General features: G+C 55.5%; 1 protein-coding gene across 1 annotated transcript in view; it reads left to right on the top strand.

Annotated features, from left to right (window-relative positions):
* The window catches only part of GRID2IP (Grid2 interacting protein), a 41,731-nt gene that overhangs the window by 619 nt on the left and 19,628 nt on the right, over positions 1-21,484 (top strand). The window contains exons 2-7 of the mRNA XM_075767649.1: positions 2,684-2,838; positions 14,100-14,354; positions 15,889-15,974; positions 16,409-16,478; positions 17,804-17,898; positions 19,343-19,526. Of these exons, the coding sequence (XP_075623764.1) occupies positions 2,684-2,838; positions 14,100-14,354; positions 15,889-15,974; positions 16,409-16,478; positions 17,804-17,898; positions 19,343-19,526 (845 nt within the window). The remainder of the gene's footprint in view (positions 1-2,683; positions 2,839-14,099; positions 14,355-15,888; positions 15,975-16,408; positions 16,479-17,803; positions 17,899-19,342; positions 19,527-21,484) is intronic.

Genomic DNA, 21,484 nt, shown 5'->3' with positions numbered 1-21,484 from the left:
TGGTTTAGAGATTCCCACATTCCGCCTTTGCAGCACGCTCAGACAGGGGGATGCTCCTGGCTTGGTCACAGGGCTGGGGTGCAGACTGGGGGCTTCAGTGCTCCAGAGAAGTGTCTCAATTACCTGTATTTCAGTAATTCCTGGGAGAATAGATGGATGCTGCAAAGAGCTTGAAGATCCTCTGGGAGATGATCCCAAGTACTTATTCCTTTGTGCTACGAGAGCTTATGAAAACCCATGGGAGCAGATCCCTCCCTCCTGTGCATCTGGACGTCCCTTCAAAGTTTGAGCATGTCATTCTGCAGACATTTTAGCTCTTATTTTGTTGCAAAGGGAACATTGATATGATTACATCTTCACTGTGTTCCTGAAGGCTGCCTAGTGGGTAGTTTACCAAATACATCGCCTCATGCTAATTATAAATTAGCACCAAAAAAATGGTTGTTTTTTTAATCATTCTAATTTCCATTTCAAAGTAGCCTTTTAAAATACTGTTATGAAAATAACCAGGCTTGTGGTTTTTTTTGATCCCAAGCTAATAAAGGAACAAGACATTCATAAAGAGATTCGTGGGTATCAGCTGAATCCCCTCAGTCAGCTTCTACATTAAAGATTCACAAATATTCACAGAGGTTTGGATTCATAAGGCAGAACATCGCATGTGAAACAGATACCTGCTGATTACAGGAGATTAACAAGAGAATGAGAGGTTGTTCCACACTGCCTCCATCTCGTGAAGTCACATTAAACTGTATAAATATTTCCTGGATGATCACAGGAGAGCCCTTTTGAAGCAAGCTGGTCACGATGCTGCGGGTGCTTGCAGCAGCACCTCTGCCTCCTCCCTTCCCAGCAAAGCCGCCTGTGATGGCCCCGGCCAGCCTGGGTAGCAGCAGGTTTGCAGAGCACGTGTGCTGCTGGTCCCTGGGTGCTGGAGCAGAGCTCAGCTGGCAAATACCTCTCTAGAGTGAGTTAATGGCACAGATGTTTTAAGCAGCTTCATTTTTTTTTTTTTTTTTTTTTTTTTTTTTACACGATGCAGAAAGTAACAAACCCTGGCAGGATGCTTTACCCATCGGTTACCTGGGAGCTCAGCTCTGGTAGGTGCTGCTGGTGCCATGAGCACCCAGGCACTCCTGCCCACCCGCCACAAGGCTGGAAGGTCAGGGGGTGCTGGTGGCTCGCTTTTCATGCCTGCACTGCCCGCAGGGCACTCACAGGCCTGAGGCACAGAGGCTTTTCCCACCCTCATTCCCGGCAGAGCCCATGTGAATCACACTCACCTGGCAGACCGACTGATGGCAGCAGGGCCAGGGCTGGATCTCTTGTCCCCTTGCACACTCAAGGACACACCAGGGACCACACAGACATGAGGGGTGGCAGCACCCCCCATTCCTGTCCACCAAGCCCTTTGATCTCAGCCCAGGCAAAAATTTAACAGCAGCATCCAGGGATTCAGCCCACCAGGAGCACCATGGTATTTGTAATTTCTGTCCTGGACCTTGGGTCTGAAAAGCATGTGAGTCCACCCCAGGGACACAGCTGCCTTGGCTGCCCCAGATTCAGTAACCTTGAAGCGCTGCTGCTGCCGGGAGCCCCTGCAGCACTTGCATGGCAGCTGCGCAAACCCACAGCACCTGGAGGGTTGTGCTGGGGGTCACAGCGCCTGTGACAGCTCTCCCCAGGGAGCTGCCAAGTGGGACAAGCACCCGGAGGAAACAGCTCTGCCCCTTCCCTGGGCAAGGACCTCTTCCAACCAGCACAGGGGGCTTGGCCAGGCAATGCCTGCCAGCCCCAGCACAGTGCTGCTGCAGGGGTGCCGCACACCTCCGCTCCCCTCACCACTGCTTCCCCCCTGCACTCACAGAGCTGGAAGGAAGCAGTTAAACCTGCACAAAACCATCACCTCACAGGAAAATCCAACTCACACAAGGACTGCAGGGTGGTCACAAGGAGGTTTTTTTGCATCCTGTGCATATTTGCTGCATCCAACAAGGCTGCAGGCAAAGCAGCAGCACTCACTGCCCAGCACAGCCCCCTGGCCTGGGAAGAGACTAATAAGGGGGGGTCCATGCAGGCTAATTGGCTGGGCAGTAATTAGCTAATTACTCTGCCTGTCATGGCTGTCACAGGTGGACAGGACAGGACAGGACAGTGGTGGGAGCTGCTGATGCTGTTTTCAGGGCTGGTGCTCATGTTCGTGCTCCCTCTCCCCACTTCCCTGCAGCCTCCCGGAATTAATGTCGGGACAGTGCTGCCTGGCAGGATCATGGAGTGACGAGAGGCTTAAATACCTCCAAAAGCCCATTGTCGTGTCCTCTGCCAGGTAGACTCCAGACCGACACACTGTCTCCCCACCCAGCCACGCCGTAGAGCCTCTCCTGCAGAGACACTTGTGACCCAGCAGAGTTTTGGGGGTTGCTGTCACACCTCTGTTTCCAGTGCAATGTTTATAACACGCAGAACAGCGATACCAGGGGCATGTGCGAGGCCCCAGCAGTGCTGTGTGATGGGCTGACGACTGAAGTTTCGCTTCCCTCCCTGTGTGGGTTCCCTCCTCATCTGACCAGGTGCTGCAATGAGACAGACATGTTTTCTGCACCATTAGTGCCTCCGTACGCACGGTTAACTGCTCTGCTGTTCAATGCCACTTCCCTCTTCTTTCCCGGCTCCCGTGCTGCAGGTGGATGACATCCTCAGTGACCAGCCAGAGGTCAAGGAGAAGGTGTTCACCGTCCTGAAGCAGTACGCGGCAGAGCGGAAGGTGGAGTACTTGGCTTACGCCCTCTGCATGGTCCTCACCCAGGAGTCCCACCAGCATCTGATCGACAGCATCAGGTACAGGGTGTCAGCAACCTCCGTGCTGGTCATTAAACCACGTGCGTCCATCTGCCCATCAGCGACGAGCGTGCAGGGCTGAGCGGTGCAGGCACGGGTCAGGAGGTTCCTGCGGGGAAGATGCCAACCTCCTTTCCAAGGGGCAGCTGAGCTGAGCTTGGTGGGGTTTCAGCCCAGCATCCCTGAGCCTGCCAGCCTGCGTGGCTGTCCTGCCCCGGGGAGGGACGGGGGGGCCTCCGGCTGCCCGCTGGCCGGCATTGCATCAACTGCCGCCCATCCCTGTCCCTGCAGGGAGCGGTGGTCACCAGCTCCACGGAGCCACCGCCTCTGCCTGCAGCCCAGGATGTGGCTCCTGTTTCTGGCCATTGTTTCGAAGGGAGATGGGATTAGCTACAGAACGGCTGGTGATTGTCCAAGAGCCTGGCCAGAAGATAAACCAAGCTCTTCAAGACGAGAGCTGGCAGTGGGCAAGGGACCGGCCAGGGCTGCCAGCAGCTCCAGCAGCAGAGGCGGCTGCAGGGGATCTCTGCCAGGTCCATGGCTGCCTCTGAGCCAGCACTGCCCGCAGCGTCCCGGGGTGGCCGGGGCTGATGTCACACGTACTGGGATGCTCTGGCAACGCTCCGCTTGGGCTCGGGGTCCCCGGCACCTCTTGAGCCCCCAGCAGCGCGGTCATGCCGTGAGTGTGCAGCCGGTGCAGCTGCTCCGCTGCTCTTCGTGCAGCAAAGGGCCGGCACTGTGGGCCGGTGCATGGACACGTGGTGGGGATTATGGCCAGGCTGAGACGATGGCCATTAGGGAATCAGGTCTCCATCTGGCCCCACACTGGGCCTGGCTTTCCAATTCTTGCTTTAATCAGTGAAATTGCAAGATATTACAGTTACCATAACAACATCCCCGTGCCGGGGTCTCTGCCGCGCTGCCACGATCCCACGGTGGGGAGGATGGGGAGAGCGGGTCGGTGGCCCTTGCCACACAGCATCCCCCCACTCTGCCGCGGCTGCACGCGGGCCACCCCATACCTGAGTGGGGACAGGCACAGACCCCTGCAGAGCTGGGTGCGGAGGGGACTGTCACCTCCCCAGCAGCCACCTTTTCTGGGTGCCCGCGTCCAGGCTGTCCTGCCTCCATGGCAGCGGTCCTGTCCCCCCCAGGGCGTCCTGGGGGGCTCCAACCTGCAAAGGGCTGGGGGCAGGGATAGCCTGCACTGAGCCGTGCCTGAGCCATCACCCCAAATTAGTCCCAAGCAAAAAAATACTCACCACCCACAATTCAGGAAAAATCTTGTTCCCAGCAAGATCCATGGAAATGCCTCGAATGCCTCAGAGAGCCCCTTTGTCTTCATCCCTGGGGAATTACAGAGGATTTTTTTCCCCACAGAGAAGATTTGAATAAGTGTCTACATTTTCCTCTGGACCCAAGCCCCTCTATGGGGGGCACAGCAGGTTCCCCCTGGGGTGTCCCTGTCCCAGCAGCCCCCATGTCAGTGGAGGAGAGCGTGGCCAGACCCGGTGCTGCTGTCCCCCCCATGCAGTGCAGAGCTCACCCCATGCCCAGCCCCGCGATGCCGTGGGGTAGCGCTGCGTTACAGCCCCCCAATAATGGAGCCAAATCCTGCAGCCGTCCTGTGCCCCCATGTGAAAGGTTAATGCCAGGGCTGGGGCAAGAGGCGCCATAAATCAGGCAGCTAATCTTGGTTTAATGGAAATGAAATATTTAGCTTAGGGAAAAGATTTACTGTCTAATCTTAATGAAATGAAGTCAAGAAAATAAAAAAAAAAGTGCTTTGGAGACCAGGTTTCCCAGCTGCAGAGGTGCTGGGGAGGTGGGGGCAGCTCTGTGTGCACTGCTGTGCATGATACAAGCTGCTTGTCCCAGGGTTTCCCATCCGACGAGTTTGCTGCTGAGCAAGAGCTTTGAATGCTTTTAATAACTCACTGAAAGGTGGTGAGCGGCTCCCAGGTGCTCTGGATTTAGGGGGTGCTGTGAATTCATGTGGGTGATTTCTGCACAGCTTGAGCTGGTTTGGTCCGTTGCTGGCTGAGGAGGGGTCTGGGGTCTGCGCCCCAGTTGGCAGCTCGGGGCTGGGGAAGGGCTGTGCAGGGGATTCATGCAAAGGGGGGGTCCCAGCTCCGGCACTGGCTCCGGGGACTGTTCCTGAGGCACAGGGCAGCCACCCCTGGGCAGCGGTGTGTGTTGGTGCAGTTCGGGTGAATGGAGCCCATCTGAGCTGACCCAGCGAGCATCCTGCGGCTTGTTCTGCAGGACCACCCCTGTGGGCACGTGGAGCCATGTGAGGACTGCTCGGTACCACACGGGTACCCATCAGCCAGCCCGACCATCCCGTCCAGCTCTCCTGTCCCTGGGGGCTGTTTCCACCCGAGATGTGGGGGGGTAGTCCCGTACACCTGCATGCCATGAGCTCGCCCGTGCTTCCCGCCCTGCAAAGCCTGGAGGAGAGCCGCTGAGAGGAGCCCTCGGAGAGGCTGGGATGAGCCCCTTCCTTCCAGCGGTGGCGGTGCGCATTGGCCAGGGCCGGGGGAGGGATGCTGGGGCTGATGCTGGGGTTGATGCTGGCAAGGGTCCCCAACACTCACCGGCAGCCCCGGGCCCCGGCAGGCTGGCCGAGCCCTGCTGTGGGGTGCGTGGCGGTGGCCCGCTGTGGGTGACCGTGTGGCCCCCGGCATGCAGAGCCAGGCGGCCGGTACGTCCCTGTCAGCTGCTGACCCTCACACTGGCCTGATTGGATCTTCCCTCTGCACCAGCTGTATTTATTTTCGGGCTGTTGCTGCTGCCGCCTGTCCTCCCTCCCCTGCCTGTCCCCTCCCTGGACTCCCCCCAGGGTTTAACATGCTCCCTGCAAGATGCTGCGGTGCAGCGTAACCCAAGACCCCCCGACTCAGCACACAGATCGACCCAGGACTGCAGACACCTTTCCTCCTCCCGTCTGTCCTTGGGCTGGGCTTCTTCCAGTGTTGGTGGTTTTTTTTTTTTCCTTTTTAGCTCAAATGGATTTCATCCCATTTACCCAGAATTAAGCTCCTGCAGAATTTAATTTGCTGACATTTTCTTCATCCGTTTGGTTGTGGATAGCAGGGATAACGCACGTGCTGCGCCGGTTCCTCCCCGCTCCCATCCCCTGCCCATATGGCTGGTGTGTGTAGTAAAGTGCACAATTGTAGTTCTGCTCAAGAATGATGAAATACGGCAGCGAGGGGGAAAGATGAGCTGTCTCGGGTGAGTAAGAACGGACCTTTCCTTGAGCCGAGGGGGCTGGGAGGGGAATGGGTTTCAAGCAGTTTAATTCTTGAATCTAGCAACCCCCAGCACCGCAAAAACGAGATGTGCTAAAAGTTAATTAAATCTTAGCATCCATATTGCATCGGAACTGCTCTCGTCAGGGACCCCGTGGGCATCACAGGTCTGCCGGGGAGAGGGAAATCTCTTATTTTGTGTTATTCCATCACCTGCAAATGCCAAAGCCCAGGTCTAGTCCCGGGGGAGCCGTGTGGTTTAACTCCTCTGCTCCCTGTGGCCATGCCGAGCGTGCGTGCAGGGCTGTGTGTGTCTCGCACTGGCGTGGGGAGGGGAGCGGATTATTTTGGGCAGGTCAGGGTCCCAGGGGCATGTGCCTCTTGGCACTGCTCTTATTTCTGAGCTGTTTTCAAACCAGGGCAGAGCTGTGATTGCAGCAGAGGAACGGCACCGGCTCTGCACCCAAGTGCTCTGCAGTGCTGTCGCAGCAGCCGCCAGCTTTTCCCCGGGCTCTGGGGACCAAAGTCACCCAGGTGGGATCCTCACCTACGCTTCAAAGGGGTTTAGAACTTGCACACCCCTGCATCCCGGTTGCCATCTCCCTTTGCACCGTGCGTTCCCCCAGCGCGGGCGGCAGCGCCGGCAGTGCTCATGCCAGCGTTGCACCAGCTCCCGGCAGTGGTGTTTAGCTTTGAAACATCTGTTTGCAGTAGAATTGGGGAGCGATGGAAACTGAGATCCCCTCCTCCCCACTGATCTGCGGTGTTACAAAAACTGGTGCATAAAACACCGGTGTTGATGCTTACACAGACATCGTCCCGTTAACCTGGATTTGAATAGTGGGATGCATGTGTGCTCCGGAGCACATCCAGCCTCTCACCCTGGCCGCATTAATTGATTAGATGATCACTCTTGGGCTGTTTAGATTGATATATGTTGTTGTGGATCTCCTCTAAGTCATTTTGTGCTTCACTCTGTTGCAGGGAGAATAGTTAGGGGTAGTTCGTTACTTCGCTGCTTTGGTTACGGTCAGTTTGCTTCCCAACCAGCCTCTGCTCCTGGGGCCAAACCAAAACCTGCAGCTGAAGCTGCTGGCCCACGGCGGCTGGGCCGAGGCGAGCGCCGCTCTGCTTGCAGTCACTTTTGATCCCTGACAAAGATAAAATTGCTGCCCATCAGGGGTTCCCTTATTACGGGAGAAATTCCACCGAGTTCATTTTAATAATGCTCCAAACAATCTATTTGTCTCAGCTTGTTTTTCATGGCAATAAAATTGCTTGGCATGTTCCTGTATTAAAACACTCCAGCCATCTGTGACTGTCTCTGGATAAGAAATTTCATTTTAGCCATCAGGATTTATATATTATGGATTGTGCTGCTTCTCTGCTTGTCCTCCCTGCCCCCCCTCCATGTACCCCCTCCTTCAAGGCTGGGGGGAGCTTTCCGGCTCTCTCGGGTGCCGATGCAGCTTGCAGCAGGGGTGACCCCCCGGAACCCGCGTTGCTCTGGCTGCTGCCCGATGCAAGCACTTCAAACTGCACACGGACACTGTCCTCCTGCCCGCGGTCCGGGCAGACCCGCTTGAAACCACACGGATGGCAGGATGATAATGGAGGAAAAGCAGCTCTTGTTTGCTTCCGTTTTAAAAAATCCCTAATCTGATATCTGGACATATGGTCAACTGCCCAAAAAAGGGAATTAGGGCAACAGGAAAACAATGTGCCAGCGGGGAAAACAATTGAGAGTGGAGTTCCTTTTCTACTGGCTGAGTTCAAATAGGTCATGACCAAAATGCCTTGGTGCAAAATCTCCTGTTAGGAGATTAATTTCTTTTGACAAATAGAACTATGGCTGTAATGCAGATTATATCAGCCTGGCCCGCTCGCACACCACCACTGAGTCACAACTTTTATTTTGGGAAGTGGTTACTTGGTCCAAGTGTTTTCTAGCATCTTAGAGAAAACATGCATTTGTCCTGGTGTTCCCACCAGAAAGCAGGTTGGGGGCAGCACCTCTGCCGAGGTGACTGCTCTCTGAGGCTCTGAAAAGCAGAGGGTGACAAAAGTGCCCATGCCCTGGGGCTGGTGTGGGGTGCTGGCATGGGGCATGGGGTGTGCAGGAGCTGCCGGTGGCCCGGCACAGCAGCTGGCAGGGTCCCACGGGTGCCACAGGGGGTCTGGGGGCCATCGCTGGGGCTGCATCAAGCAGCCGTTTGCATCTACCAACCTGGCCGTGATCCCTGGTACCCACTGGGTGATGCTGGGCAGGATGGAGGCTACAGAAAAAGCCTTTCTGGGGGTTTCTTTGAAGGTCTCTGTGTCCCTGGCAGCTGCGGGGTTGCCCATCCCTGCCAGGGGAAGGACAAAGCCACCGCTTCTTGGTGCGCAGTGTGGTTTGGGCACAGGCACACCGGGTTTGGGAGAGGCGAGAGCACCCTGAGGCCCCGGCCTGGGCATGGGCTGGGGTGCTGCTCTGGGAGGCTCTTACCGGCAGATAATGCATCAATCGTTACTGGAGCTGGTGCAGGGATGTGTCATGTGAGAGCTACCCTCCCCAAAAGCTGCTGTGCAGGGCCAGGGGGGTTTGTTCTGTCTCCAGTGATGAGTTTGGTGGCCGGGGAAGAGTGGCAAGGGGCTCCTGGCCCCCACCATGTCTGTGCTCCTGCGTGGAAAAGCACCTTCATTCCTATTTAATGATAAGGGTCACATCTGCAAAACATCTGCAGCCAGATGAGTGATTATCAAGCCTCCCGTTACCAGGGATAATGGGATAACAGCTCCTGTGAAAACCCGTGCGCGAGGCAGGTGCTTCCCGTGCACCGCGTCCCCCCATGGCTTTCGGTGCTGCTGAGGCTGGAGGCCAGCACAGGGCTGCCATCACCCCTGCCCACATATGCCAAGACAACAGGGAGATTAGGTTTGGGAAAATCTGCCCAGGTTCATAGGCAGAAGTCCTGTTATGTGGGTAAAGCAGTACACGAGTTTTCTCTCCCGAAAGCATGTGAATTTTAGCATTGTGGCATGCTGTCAGGGCAGAAGTTCTTTTCCAGACTGGTAGCTGTTTGCACTGCACAATTCAGACATAATCCAAGTATAACTCAGTGTTTTAATCTACCCTGGATGTGTTTTTCTGCACAACTGACAGACTCAAGGTCAGGTCTTTGCTAGTTGTTTTGGGGCTAAACCATACATTTTTCATTTTTCCTTCCTTTGCTACCTGAAGATTGTATCTGATGTGGGCAGCTCTGGAAATCTTCACATCCTCTTCATCAAACGCGAGCGCTGTGTTTAAAGATGGCGTTATTTAAAGATTTTCTTTTTTTTTTATCTTCTATCCCTAATGCAAAGCGCTGCTGTGTTACCCTGGGGGTACACGATGCTCTGCGGCTCGGGAGGTTTGGGCCCGTGACTGTGGTCCTGCTCCTGGTGCTGCTCCTGGTTCTGGTCCAGCCTGGGCGACTCCGCCTGTGCGCCCAGCAGCCACACATCCGCCGCCGATGCCATTTGCCTTTAAGGTTTCTCACCCATTACAGCGGCATGTAATTTAAACAGAAGCACTTTAGAAGTCAACTAATTAGCACCAGGGAGGCATCCCCCCGGAGTTCGGCGTGGAGACGTGCCCTCCTTTCTGTTACGAGATCGTTCCAGCTGGAAATTACAGCGACTGCAGTTTTAGGGAAAGCGAGAGGCTTCATCGCTGCGAGCCGGGGCAGAGCCGGAGCAGGGAGGGCAGAGCAGGCGCTAAAGCCCAGTTGATAAAAAAGGAGGCACTCGGTAGATGGTAAACCTCTGCCCGGGACTGAGAGTGCAGCGGGGAGGCGAGGGCGAAGGGAGGCAGAGACTCAGCCCAGGTAGAGTTTGCCCGCGAGCCGGCCCATCTGGCCGGGGTCCCCGAGCACCGCGGGTGTGCCAAGTGGCAGGGGGGCACCGGCTGGCGCACTGTTTGGTTGTTGGATCCGGCCACGTCGTGGGCGTGAGCCGAGGCTGAGACTCAGCTGCATGAGGATCTGAAGCATCTCCCTTTTGTTCCCACCGCACCCTGACAAATGGGAAAGGACCGGAGTTTCTCTCGGCATTTTCGGTATGTCTCTCCGCTCCGCTCCTCCGCGCGCTGTGCATGGTGTTGGATGCGCTGGGAATGCCTCACGCCCCGGCAGACATCCCCGCGACGTCTCTCCTGCCTCTCTGAGCTGCGGGGACCCTGCCTCCCGGCACCGGTGCAGCCCTGCCGCCAACCTGCGCCCACCACTGCAGCAGCGTGAGCTGGTGGGGGGAGCTGAGCAAAGCTCAGATGAATAATTGGGGGTGGGGGGCTGGGGAGAGGCAGGAAGAGCACATCTGGGTCTGCTTTGTCTCCATGACTATAGTCCACCAAAGGGATGGGCGGTGAGGGCAGGGGTTTGGGGGTGCTGCATGGTGCAGGGGCTGTGATGGACCAGGGAGCGGGGACCCCTCACTCCCAGCCCCACTGAGCGCAAGCTCTGAGCAAACTTGGGGCTGCTTTCGGCTGCTCCCACCGGGGCCAGAGCTGCCTCTGCTGCCCCGCTTGAGGGGTCGCCTCCTGCACTGGTGAGTCTCAGCACCCAGCATCCTGGGACGGGACCATCTGGGTGAGCTCAGCTCCCATCGCAGGACACGTGCACTCGTGAAGGGTGGTTTTCCAGAGCGCCGGGCTGGTGGGGGAGAGAGCTCTCAGCAAGTGCAGGCTGCAGAAATGGAACTGTCTGCTCAGAGGTGAGCTGCAAGTAACTCGCCTAGGATTTTCAAAAATACTGTGTGACAAAGACCGAGATGTACTAAACATCCTCCGCTGAAGTGAGCCCCAGAGCAGAGCCGAGTGGCAGGGGACAGGCATGTTGGCAGACAGGCTCCTGCTGGGTGATCTCCCACTCCGTGGCAGCGTGCCATTGTCCCAACCGAGCTGCTTCGGAGAGGGAGTGAAGGCGAAGCAGGTTGCAGCCTCTGGGGCCCCTCCCAGCCTGAAAAAATGCCCTGAATTCGCACTCATATGTTAGAGCAGACTGAATCCTGCTGAAGACCGTGCGCCGACGCTGCTGCAGAGGAGGGTTAGTGCACCAGGGCTCAGGCACACCCTACGCCGGGGCCAGAGAGCAGGCACAGGGCTGCAGTGCCCAGGGCTGGGGACACCTTTCCTGTCCCCTCTCCAACAGGGAACAGTGCCAGGGCTGACCTGAGGCTCACAAAGAGGAGGAAAAGGAAGTTGAAGGCACAAGGACGATTCTGCGCAGCTCCCAAGCCCTCCCATGGGCATGCACAGCCTGCAAGCTGCTGGGACACGGAGTCTGCCCCTGGTCCCAGGCTAACCTCTGCAAACAGGGCAGGTGCAGCCATGCTCCCCGCACCCCCGTGGGCTTTGCGGGGAGAGGGAAACCCCAGCTGGGTGCTGCACCTCTGCCACACTCATGGGCAAAGCCAGGCTTGTCCCACAGGACAGCAGGTTAAGGCAGAAATAGCTGCAGTTTCTCACTGGGCGCTGGGCACCATCCATCCCAGCGGTGCCAGTGCTGGTGCTGGTGCTGGTGCCAGTGCGTACTGCATGGGTGGCATTGTGCTGGAGCAGAGGACAGGCTGAGGCATCAACGCCGTCTAACAACACCCCACGTGCTGCCTTTGGTGGGTCCCTCGATAAGGACCAGAGCTGAGCACACACACCTTGAAGGTCAGCACCTGCTGAACCACAGGGCATCGGGGAGCTTGGGGGATCCAGCCCCAGCAGCTCTGTGGCATGGGGCAATCCTGGGCTCCCCGAGGCCGTGCTGCAAATTCTTTCTAAGGGTTTTGCAGAAGAAAACTATTTTACATGCTTTAATAGGATTATTTTTACCAGTCAATTAGCTCCTCTCCTTGCTAAGACACCGTTTTACTTCTAGCACTGAGTCAGTTCATGGTGAAACCCTTAAAGCATGTCCTTGTGCCTGGTTATTGAGGTAGCCGTACTTTGCTCCTCAACCCTGATGTTTGTCAGCCCGCAGGCGAAGTAGCAGTCAGTGCAAAGTGGGACACCCCTGCTGGAATGAGCAGGGCCGATTTAATTTGGCCAACTTAATGGGAGTGTGCTCGTTTTGCCCGCAAGGAACCCAGACTTGTCCCAGGGCAGAGGTGTGGGGTCCTGCCAGGACTCACTGCTGCCATGCAGCATCCTCCCTTCCTCCCTTGGCACAGGGCTGCAGCAGCCTGTGTTCCTGCAGAAGCCTGCTTACAGCTGGGTGAACTATTTATTAGCATGATTTCACTCTTTTCTAGTTGATGCTTAATGACAAATTGACTGTGAATTGTACCAATGTGTTACTTATTTTACATTATCACCAAATGCTTTGCGTGAGCATATGTTAGCCGCGGGGTGGCTTACTATCTGTCTGCTCCTACTCAATGTGAGCATCAGCTCTTATTTTGAGTTCTGCATTTTGTTGGGGAGAAACAGAGATGTCCTGGTCCTGGTAAATTTGGGCTTTAAGCCTCCCCTTCCTTCTCCTCTGGCTTCCCCCAGGCTTTCAGGGTTCTTTGGCAAAGTTGCCCAGGGGATGGGGGAGATCCATAGGAGCCCCAGGCCAGCCCCAGCCTCTCCAGCCACGCTCCGTTAGCAGCCGGCCATCGTCACAGCCATGTTGCGCTGGCGGCAGGAAGGTACAGCCCCTCAGAGCAAGTTGCTCTGGGACCTCTGACGCCAGCTCCAAGTCTGGCCTGGTTAGTGCCCCCCCCGAGATGCGTTCCCCGGGCGGTTTGGAGGTGATGCTCGCATCCCTCCTCCACCGCAAGTGTCAGAGTTTGTGTTAATGTAGGGAGCGCGTTCTCATGCGCCATGAGGTGAAGAGCACTAATGAACCTCACAAGATGGTATTGTCTAACGAGCAAATGCAGCTGCGACAGGCAGCCCGGTACGGGTGCAGGGAGGAGTTGCTATAGAAACACACGGAGATAACAGTTCCTCCAGAAGCCCCTAAATGTGCAAATGGGATGGTAGGAGGTAGGTGAGCGGGGTGTCAGCATCTCACTGTTGTGATGGCAGAAGGAAAAGGAAAAGTGTTTCCCCATGTTACAGGGGTGAACCCCCAGCTAGGATGGGAGTGGTGGAGATGCACCCTCCTCATTTCCCCCCGGGATTCCACTTTGCACGCGCTGTGCATGTGCATCCCCCGAGGGTCCCGGAGTGTCCTCTCGGGGGGCACAAAGGCCACTTGGCTGCTGGCAGAGGGGAGGTGACCTGAAACAGAGCAAGTTGCCAGTGGTGTTCCCTTGCCTGCAGCATCACCACACCTGTCCTTGTCCCCACAGCACCAGCGTCTCTCAAGGGGCGTGAGGCTCCTGCCTGGCCGTGGTGGGAGTTGGGGGTGGCAGAAGCCAAGGCTGGAGCCCAGGAGAGTGGAGTCCAGAGCTCCCAGCAGAGAGGCTGGGGCAGGAGATGGGGAGCAGTATTCTGAGGGTCCCAGAATGTGCTGCAGAAGCAGCAGGTCTGGAGGAGGCAGTTAGGCACTGGCAACACAGGTGGCATTTGCACGCTGGAACCCCCAGCCATGGGTACCACGCAGCAAGGAGCAGGGTTGCAGCGGGATGGGCGCTGTGGGGGGGACAGTCTGGCCAGCTCCCTGGCTGTCAGCATGGGGGGAAGCAATTCATCTGGGACTTGAACTGAACCTCATCATCAGTCTACCAGGACTGGCAGCTGAAGGAGTCAGGGATGGGATGCATGAGGAGGAACCAGGATGTTTGAATCGGTCTCTGCGAGCACTACACTGTGGAGGGGTCCAACCTCCTCGCCCCAATGGAGTCATGCACAGGACGGGGCAGGAGACGCAGCCAGTGTCCCCAGCATCCCCAGCCCTGGCATTTGCAGCTTTGGGGAGGTCTGAGGCCAAGAGCACATGAGGGGCTGGGGCTGCACTGACCTTTCCTTTCCCAGGATGGGATCCCGTGGCAGAATGCAGAGCTCTGGGCCATGGCCCCCCCCAGCCCCACTCCTCACTCCCCTCCCTTGTCTTGTTTTTCCAGGATTTTCATCCCCAAGAAGCACCGGCAGCGGTTTGACGAGGTGGTGTCACAGAGCCTGATCAGCAAGCTCTGCCGCTCCAAGAGCGAGCAGCACAGCAACCGGCTGCGGCGCAGCCGGAGCGAGGACCATCAGGAGCGGCTCCTTGTCTCCACCCGTGCCAGCTCCGTGCCCCGCAGCCACGAGGAGGTCAGCAAGAGCCTGCGGAAAACCACCTCGCTCATCACCAGCAATGTGGCCTCGGGGGCTGCCCGCAGGTAACACCTCTCCTGGATGCCCTGAGTTCACAGCTGCAGCGTCCGGTTTCTTGTGGATGGCAGCATGCGGGAGGGATGGCAGGGAAAGGGGAAAGGCACTAGGAAAGGGGATTTCTTTGGTGTGCAGAGTGGGTGAAATCCTCCTGGGATGAGGATGAACAAAGACCTCTCCCTCTCAAAGGCTGGGCACATTTAAGCCCCTTGTCCCACCTCCAGGCCACCCTTTCTGTCCCCTCACTGTTGCAGGGCTGGCAGGGACAAGCCGCGTGAGGAGCCGAGATGGCACTTGCAGGCTGCGAGGGGGTGTTGGCTCCTGTGCTGGGGGGCCGCAGGGTGCCTGGCTGTGCCGGCGGGATGCAGGGCACCCGGGCACAGAACTGGCTGTATCGTCCTGCCCTGCCCCGGCGGATGTCTGGGGGCGAGGCGGTGGGAGGAAGGACGGACAATCCCTGGTGCACAGGGGATTAACCCATTTCCCACTGCCATATGGCCAGACCTCAGCAGCTCCGGAGGGCCGAGGAGCCCTGCTGCGCTGGTGGTGGCTCCTGCTCTGCTCTCAGCCCTGTCTCACAAACGAGAGAGCAGGATTTGGTCTGCCAGCACAGCCAGGGAATCTTCCCAGAAAGGGACTGTGCTGTCACAGACATGTCCCAAGCTATTCCCCTGCCTCCAGCTGGTATCTCCAGGGTGCCTGGCTGCAGCACACCTTCCCACCAGGATAATTTTTGGTGTGACTTATCCAAAATCCAGTTCCAGAACAGTCTCCCTCCTTGCCAGCATAGGATTGGTTCCTATAACAGGCTTTCTGGCTTTAAATGATGTCAGTGATGTTGCCTTCCCCCAGCTCCCTGCGGGAAACAGCTCCCAGCTCCAATCAGCCTCCCAGCAGGGAGAGTTCCTAATGCTCCTTCCAAAATTTCCTAGCTGAATTTAATTTCTCTCTCATCAGTCTACAAGATCTCTGCCCCCTAAAACACATAATCTCTCTTATTCTATGTAATATATAAGCTACATCCCATGTTCCACTTTAAAAAGACATCGGATTTGAAGGACTAGATGGTGTTTTTATTAATTTGGTAATTAATGCAGAGCAAGAGGTCTGCCCCTAAAACAGAGGCATCTCTTCCTGCCTCCAGAGCATTCAGATCCCCAAAGTTTTGTGTGGGCCATTTCTAGCACCCCCCAGATCACTCCCCTCCACCGGCTCAGTGCCATGGGCTCCCTCTGCTCCCCAGCACAGGCAGGCTGCAGGCAGGAGAAGCTGTCCGTGCTGGCAGGACAGGCAGCTGCACTGTGCTCATCCAGGGCCACCAAAACAGCACACACCTTCCCTCCATCCCCACTCCCTGTGGGCAGGGCACGTTCCGGGGGCTCCCATTTGAAAGACACTGGTACCAAGGGGGACCTTGCGGGGGGACAGGGAGCCTTGGGCGCTCAGGAGACACCCGGGCTAACGGGGTTTTGGAGGGGCTGGGAAAGGAAGCAAGAACCAAATATTGGGCTCTGATTTCACATTTGCTTTTTTCACCTGCAGAACTGTGCGAGTTTATAAAGGCAACAGAAGCTTTGGCTTCACGCTACGTGGCCATGCCCCAGTGTGGATTGAGTCTGTTCTGCCAGGTAAGAACACCTCCAGCCACAAGATTCAAAGACGCTTATTTATTTATGGTCTGAATTTGCAATTTGAAGTGCTTGCTGTTTGCTCAAAAATAGCAAAAGGGACTTTTATGAGACTCAGTGATGGACTTTTCCCAGTTTGAATAACTGGCATCTTTGGTACAATTTAGTTTGACTTTATGGACTCCCTGTTTTGCAAGGTAGAAATTGTCTGCGTTCAGTGAATTGCCTGATAATCACACCTGCATTTCCAATGCAAGCTGGGCACTGGCATCACTGTGCCCAGTGAACAGCTCCAGCCCACCCAAATAATCCAGCTGCAGCAGATACCCTGCCCTGGGGGCGTCCCTGGGCACAGAGTGGCCAGAGAGCTGGGACCCCATCCCTGTAAGCGGGGGTCCGCCAGCTAAAGCCCCTCTCGTTCCCTGTGCATTTAGGGAGCCCAGCTGAGAAGGCTGCTCTCAAAGCTGGAGACCGGATCCTATTCCTCAATGGTCTGGATATGAGGTAAGAGGGTCTTTAAGAGGGGTCCCAGGGGGTGGTAGGTAGCCAGATACAAGTGTGTTCACTTGTTCGCTCTTGTGCGACAGAAACGAGAATGGGTTGTCTGTGAGAGCTGTCTACTGAGGTACACAAGGCATTTTGCCCCATATAGGCATCTCCTTTACTATTCCTCTACAAAAACTGGCTCCAAGAATAGTATTTCAGCTCCATCCCTGCTCCTTTGACTTCTGTGTGCAAATAACCATGTATAATGCATGACACACTATAACTAGTGTCCTGACTGCAGCCCACTCACAGACCCTGATTTGAGCCACTGTGAGTTAAGTTGTACATGTTAATCACCTGTGGCTCTGCTTTTGGAGGGAGCAGAGCACCACCCAGCCCATAAATCACTCCCAGAATGCAATCACAAGCTTAAAAATCACATGGATAATCACATTTCCACCCAGAAGTTAATTCTTCTATATTTGTGCACAACAAAAGCAATCGCACCAGAGCTGAATGTGCACCTTGCTGGGCAGTGGCAGCAGCCTGTATTTTTTCAGGTTGGTCTTTCTGGACAAAAAGTGAGAGCAAAGGGTTAGAAGCAGCTACACAATAAGAGAGAGTAATGAATATTTAAAGGTTAAACATTTGATGCTGCTTCTGTCAGTGCTCAGGTTCTCACATTTCAGCTGGTCCAGCAAACTGCAGGCTGATGTAGCATTGCCAGAAAATAGAGGAGACCGAGTTGAAGATTGTCCTCTGAGCCCACATTTTGGCAGGCATTGTCCCAGGCTGGCCCATACCCTTCTCCAAGGGCACTCCAAGACTTTTACCAAAAAAAAAAGTTTTGCCAAAAAAAAAAAGGGCATTTTATATCCACCTTGCATTTTCTTTTCATGCAGAATTAGGACAGGCAAGGAGAGACTTGCACTGTATCATCTAAATTGAAAGTTCATCTTCTGGGTCTGAGCATAGCTTAAAGTAACGCTGGCTTCATTTGCCATAACAGCTCCGCAGCGTGCTCGCTGGCATGCCCTGCAGTTATTCCATGCTGCAGGTACAGCCGAGAGCCCAGACACAGGGCAAGATTCACGCTCTCCCTCAGGGAGGCTCTTTTCTGAGCAGCACAGATAAAACCAAGCAAAGATTGAGAGTCCAGTGGAATCACAGCGGGGCCCAACACTGCCTGGCTCTGAGCAGCAAGATGAGGCTTTTTGCTAATTCAGTGAAGGCAGCTGCAAACTCCATTTCACCACTGCTCTCCTGCAAGCTGCTGCCTGCAGTGCTGCCCACGCAGGCAGCCACCCTGGCAGCTCTGACCCCGGCTCTCCTGTGCCCTGCAGGAACTGCTCCCATGACAAGGTGGTGTCGATGCTGCAGGGCAGCGGGGCGATGCCCACCTTGGTGGTAGAAGAGGGGATCGTCAACTTCTCCAGCGGTAAGAGCGCGGGGAGGAGAGGGCCCGGAGCAGCAGAAACCCCGTGCTGGCTCCCAAGTTCCCCGTGCAGGAGGGAATTGCCAAATACCTTCTGTAGGCTCAGCAGGTTTAACTGCTGCCTGGGGGGGCTGCTGCTCCTCCGGCTGGGGCACGTGGCTGCCTGCTTTCTGGGATCAGGCTTAATCTCAAGCTTGGCTGCTCTCCAGAAGGGTTCATCCTTCTGTATGATCGTCCTTGACAATGTCCTTTTCATGCAGTCTGTGCCATGTACTTGACCGAAGTAATCCAACCCTGTGCATCCATGGTCACTGTGCAAATCCCACGGTTGTGTAGGGACTGTGCTGTTCAGAGTAACTGCTGCTGTTATGAATAATTTAGCTTGCTGCTGGTGAGAGAGTCAGCAGGAGATGAGGGTATCTGGAGCAATGCGGGTGGTTGTCAGCACAATTTCAGCAGAGGGGCAGGACTGCAGCCCAGGGCAGAGCATGGTCACCACCACGTTTCCAAAGCTGTGTGAAGGCAGGAGGGTCAGTGCGTTATTGGGGTGCTGCTCTCAATGTATAGGCCCAGGAATTAGGGAGTGGCTCTTCCCTCCAGAGCAGCAGTGGAGTCTCCTGAGCTTCACAGTAGGAGCCCTGTGTTACTAACTCATTTGCACATGCCCTAGAAAAAACTGAGCACCTTGCTACTTCATAGTTCAGAGCCAGTGGCATTCAAACTGCTTCGCTGCCCCACCCCAAAAGAAACCAAGAAAAGATGGAATTTTGTGCTCCCACTGCCTTGGCCATATTCCTAGGCAGATAAGAGCATCCCACAGTCTCAGTCGGGTCCCTTCTCCCAGCTGTGCTCACTGCAGAGGCAGCCAGGCAGGGCCACAGGGACTGGTGCAGATGAGCATAGCAAAGGAAATTACCTTTCATGCCACAGTTTACTCACAGGTAACCCTTGACAGCTGCTGCTTTTGAAGTCAATGATTAATGTAAAGTGCTTTAGAACTTGAGCAGAGGCTTTAGAGAGCCAGAGAAGGAATCATCTGCATGCATTCACAGAAAGTGCAGAAGCAGCATGGTTGAAGAGAGAGATCCCAGAGAGCATCCCAATCAAAACATCCCTGCTCATCTCCAGCAGGTCCACAGACCTACTGGAACAGCCACAAGCTCCAGAGCAACTGGTCTGGATCATGGGAGGAAAGCAGGGGCAGTCACAGCTCCAGATGAGCCATTTCACCTTGTTGGTTGCTGGAAGGCAGCATGGTGACATCTGGTTTTGCTGGGGTAACAGTGTCTGTATCAGCACATCAGAATTTGTATTTCTATGGAACACCCACTGTGTGTGGGTGCAGCTGCCCTAGAACTGACCCTGGTTTCAGGACAAGCCCTTTAACCCATGGTTAAGACCCTTTGTCTGTTGAATTTTCTTTCTTCTTTCTACCTGCGCCTTGCAGACTCTGACTCTGCTGACTCCCTGAGTACCTCCTCCGCCCTCACCTCTCTGCAGTGGGTTGCAGAGATACTCCCCTCTAGCATCAAGATTCAAGGAAGGACCTTCAACCAGCAGCTGGAGCACCTGCTGACTCCACCTGAGCGCTATACCATCTGCAAAGCACTGGAAGGCTTCTTCCAACATCGGTAACTCCTTAGCAGCTCCATTCCTCTAATGCTGGTACCTGGCCTGGAAGCAATGCCCATGTCACAGCTGGTCTCCAAGCAGAAGGCAGACCTTAGCTGCAATGCTGTCAGCGCTCAGCTCTGCTGTGATCATGTTCTCTGGTTTCCCCAACTGTGTGTTTCCCTCTGCATGACCGCAGGGCACAAGTCCATCTCTCACCACATGTCCTGCCCCAGGAAAGGGCAGACCCTTTAGCTTTTGAGGTTAGTTTGGTCACCTCTTAATCCCTCCTAAAATGACCTTGGTGTCCCACAGCATGGGCTCTCTTGCTGTCCGGCTGTCCCCAACAGTCAGAGATCCTGTTCCACCTCTTTCAGTAAATCTCACTGTTTCATCCTTATCACTCTTCTCAGCACCTTGGCTGCAGCACTCCCTTGGTGGCAGCACAGGAACAGCTGTGGCTGGCAGAGCCCTCATCCTGCAATGGAGCACATCCTGCCCTGCTGCAAGGGTTGCAACCATCCCCTGGCAGGCTTGAGACCTTCAATAGTGACCTTGTTTTCTGCTCTTGATCTTTAACCTTTCTGCACCGTGGTGATTAAGCCATCCCCCCAGGCACTGGGAGTTGCCTGCTGCCTCTTCCCACAGATGCTGAGCTGCCCAGCTGCTCCTCGGGAGCCCAGGTCCCACACAGGCTGTGGATGCACCAGCCAGGGCCAGCCAGGCTCCTGCTGCAATGGTGCAGCAGCCAGCTGGTGCAAAGACTGAAGGATCAGGAGGATCTAAATCCTCAGTTTGACAAGGAAATGCAGTAAAGCCCTCAGTATTCAGGTTATGATGGTAAGAGAGAACAGAAACTACCAAGAACACCACCACGGCACTGCCCCTGTGCACCACAGCTCAGGCTGAGGGCTGCACCACCCCGCAGCATCCCCCTGCCTGTGGGGAAGCTGGGCTGCCTCTGGACCCACAGGTGCTGGGGGAGGCCTAGCTACACAAATCCCCTGGCACCAGCTGAGTGAACCCTCTTGAGGCCCCATGATCACTAACATTGCCCCAGAAAAGCAGAAGTCATTGCTTTGTGCTCCCTTGAGGCTGCACTGCTTTATGGCATTCCCCAGTTGGGCATTTCAGCCCAAGGAGCTGCAGCTGTGGGAGCAGATCCAGTCCTTGTGGTCTGCAACTGGGAAACACCAACCCAATCCTAGGTCCTGCTCAGTGACACAAGGATGGGAACCCCAGTACCCACAAATTGAGCCCCCAGGTCCCTTCCCAGTACAAGACAGCACACATTGCTTGGTCTTCCAGCAGTGTTTTACCAGGGGCTGTCGCTGCTGCCTGTGGGGAGCAAGGTGCAGCAGGGGCACGGGCACGGCCACCCTCTCCCCTGGCCATTTCATTTTGCCTGTAGCTGCCCCAGATGGCTCAATGCAGTGGCCACTGCCCCATTTAACAATAATTCATCATGACCTAATTGTGAGCCTGTCCCAGACAGGCCAGCTGCAACCTCTAACTGCTCCAACAAGGAGGGAAATCCCCAAACATTAAGTTTATGTTGCTTGCCACCACCACACACAGATATCAGCATTTCCAAGCAGCAAACACAGGAGACAGAGTCACAACACCCCTGTTCTGGGCTTTGGCCCCCCTCCAGCCAGTTTGCACAGGACAAGCCAGAGGAACAGAGGCTTCACAAGGCAGAGCAGCCCCTTGCCTCAGCAGCTCCTCTACACTACTGTAACTCTTCTGAATGGGAAATAGCCTTGTGACAGTCAAGAGATGTTTCCAGTTCCACACAAAAAGCAAATCAGCCAAAAACTAGGGAGAAACTTAGCAGGTAACTCCTGGCAGGCCCTAGATGACTCCTACAACTTCTCATCCCTCTGGCCTGAGGACCCCCCAAGACACTTTATTAATGAAGCCCTTGCAGCATCTGAGCCTCTTAACCTTCAGCTCTTCCCTGAGTACCTGGCCCCTG

The sequence above is a fragment of the Balearica regulorum genome, chromosome 15 (assembly GCF_011004875.1).
Source record: "Balearica regulorum gibbericeps isolate bBalReg1 chromosome 15, bBalReg1.pri, whole genome shotgun sequence".
Taxonomy (NCBI): Eukaryota; Metazoa; Chordata; class Aves; order Gruiformes; family Gruidae; genus Balearica; species Balearica regulorum.
Note: the sequence above shows the minus strand (reverse complement) of the source record. Positions and strands in the feature narration are given on the sequence as shown.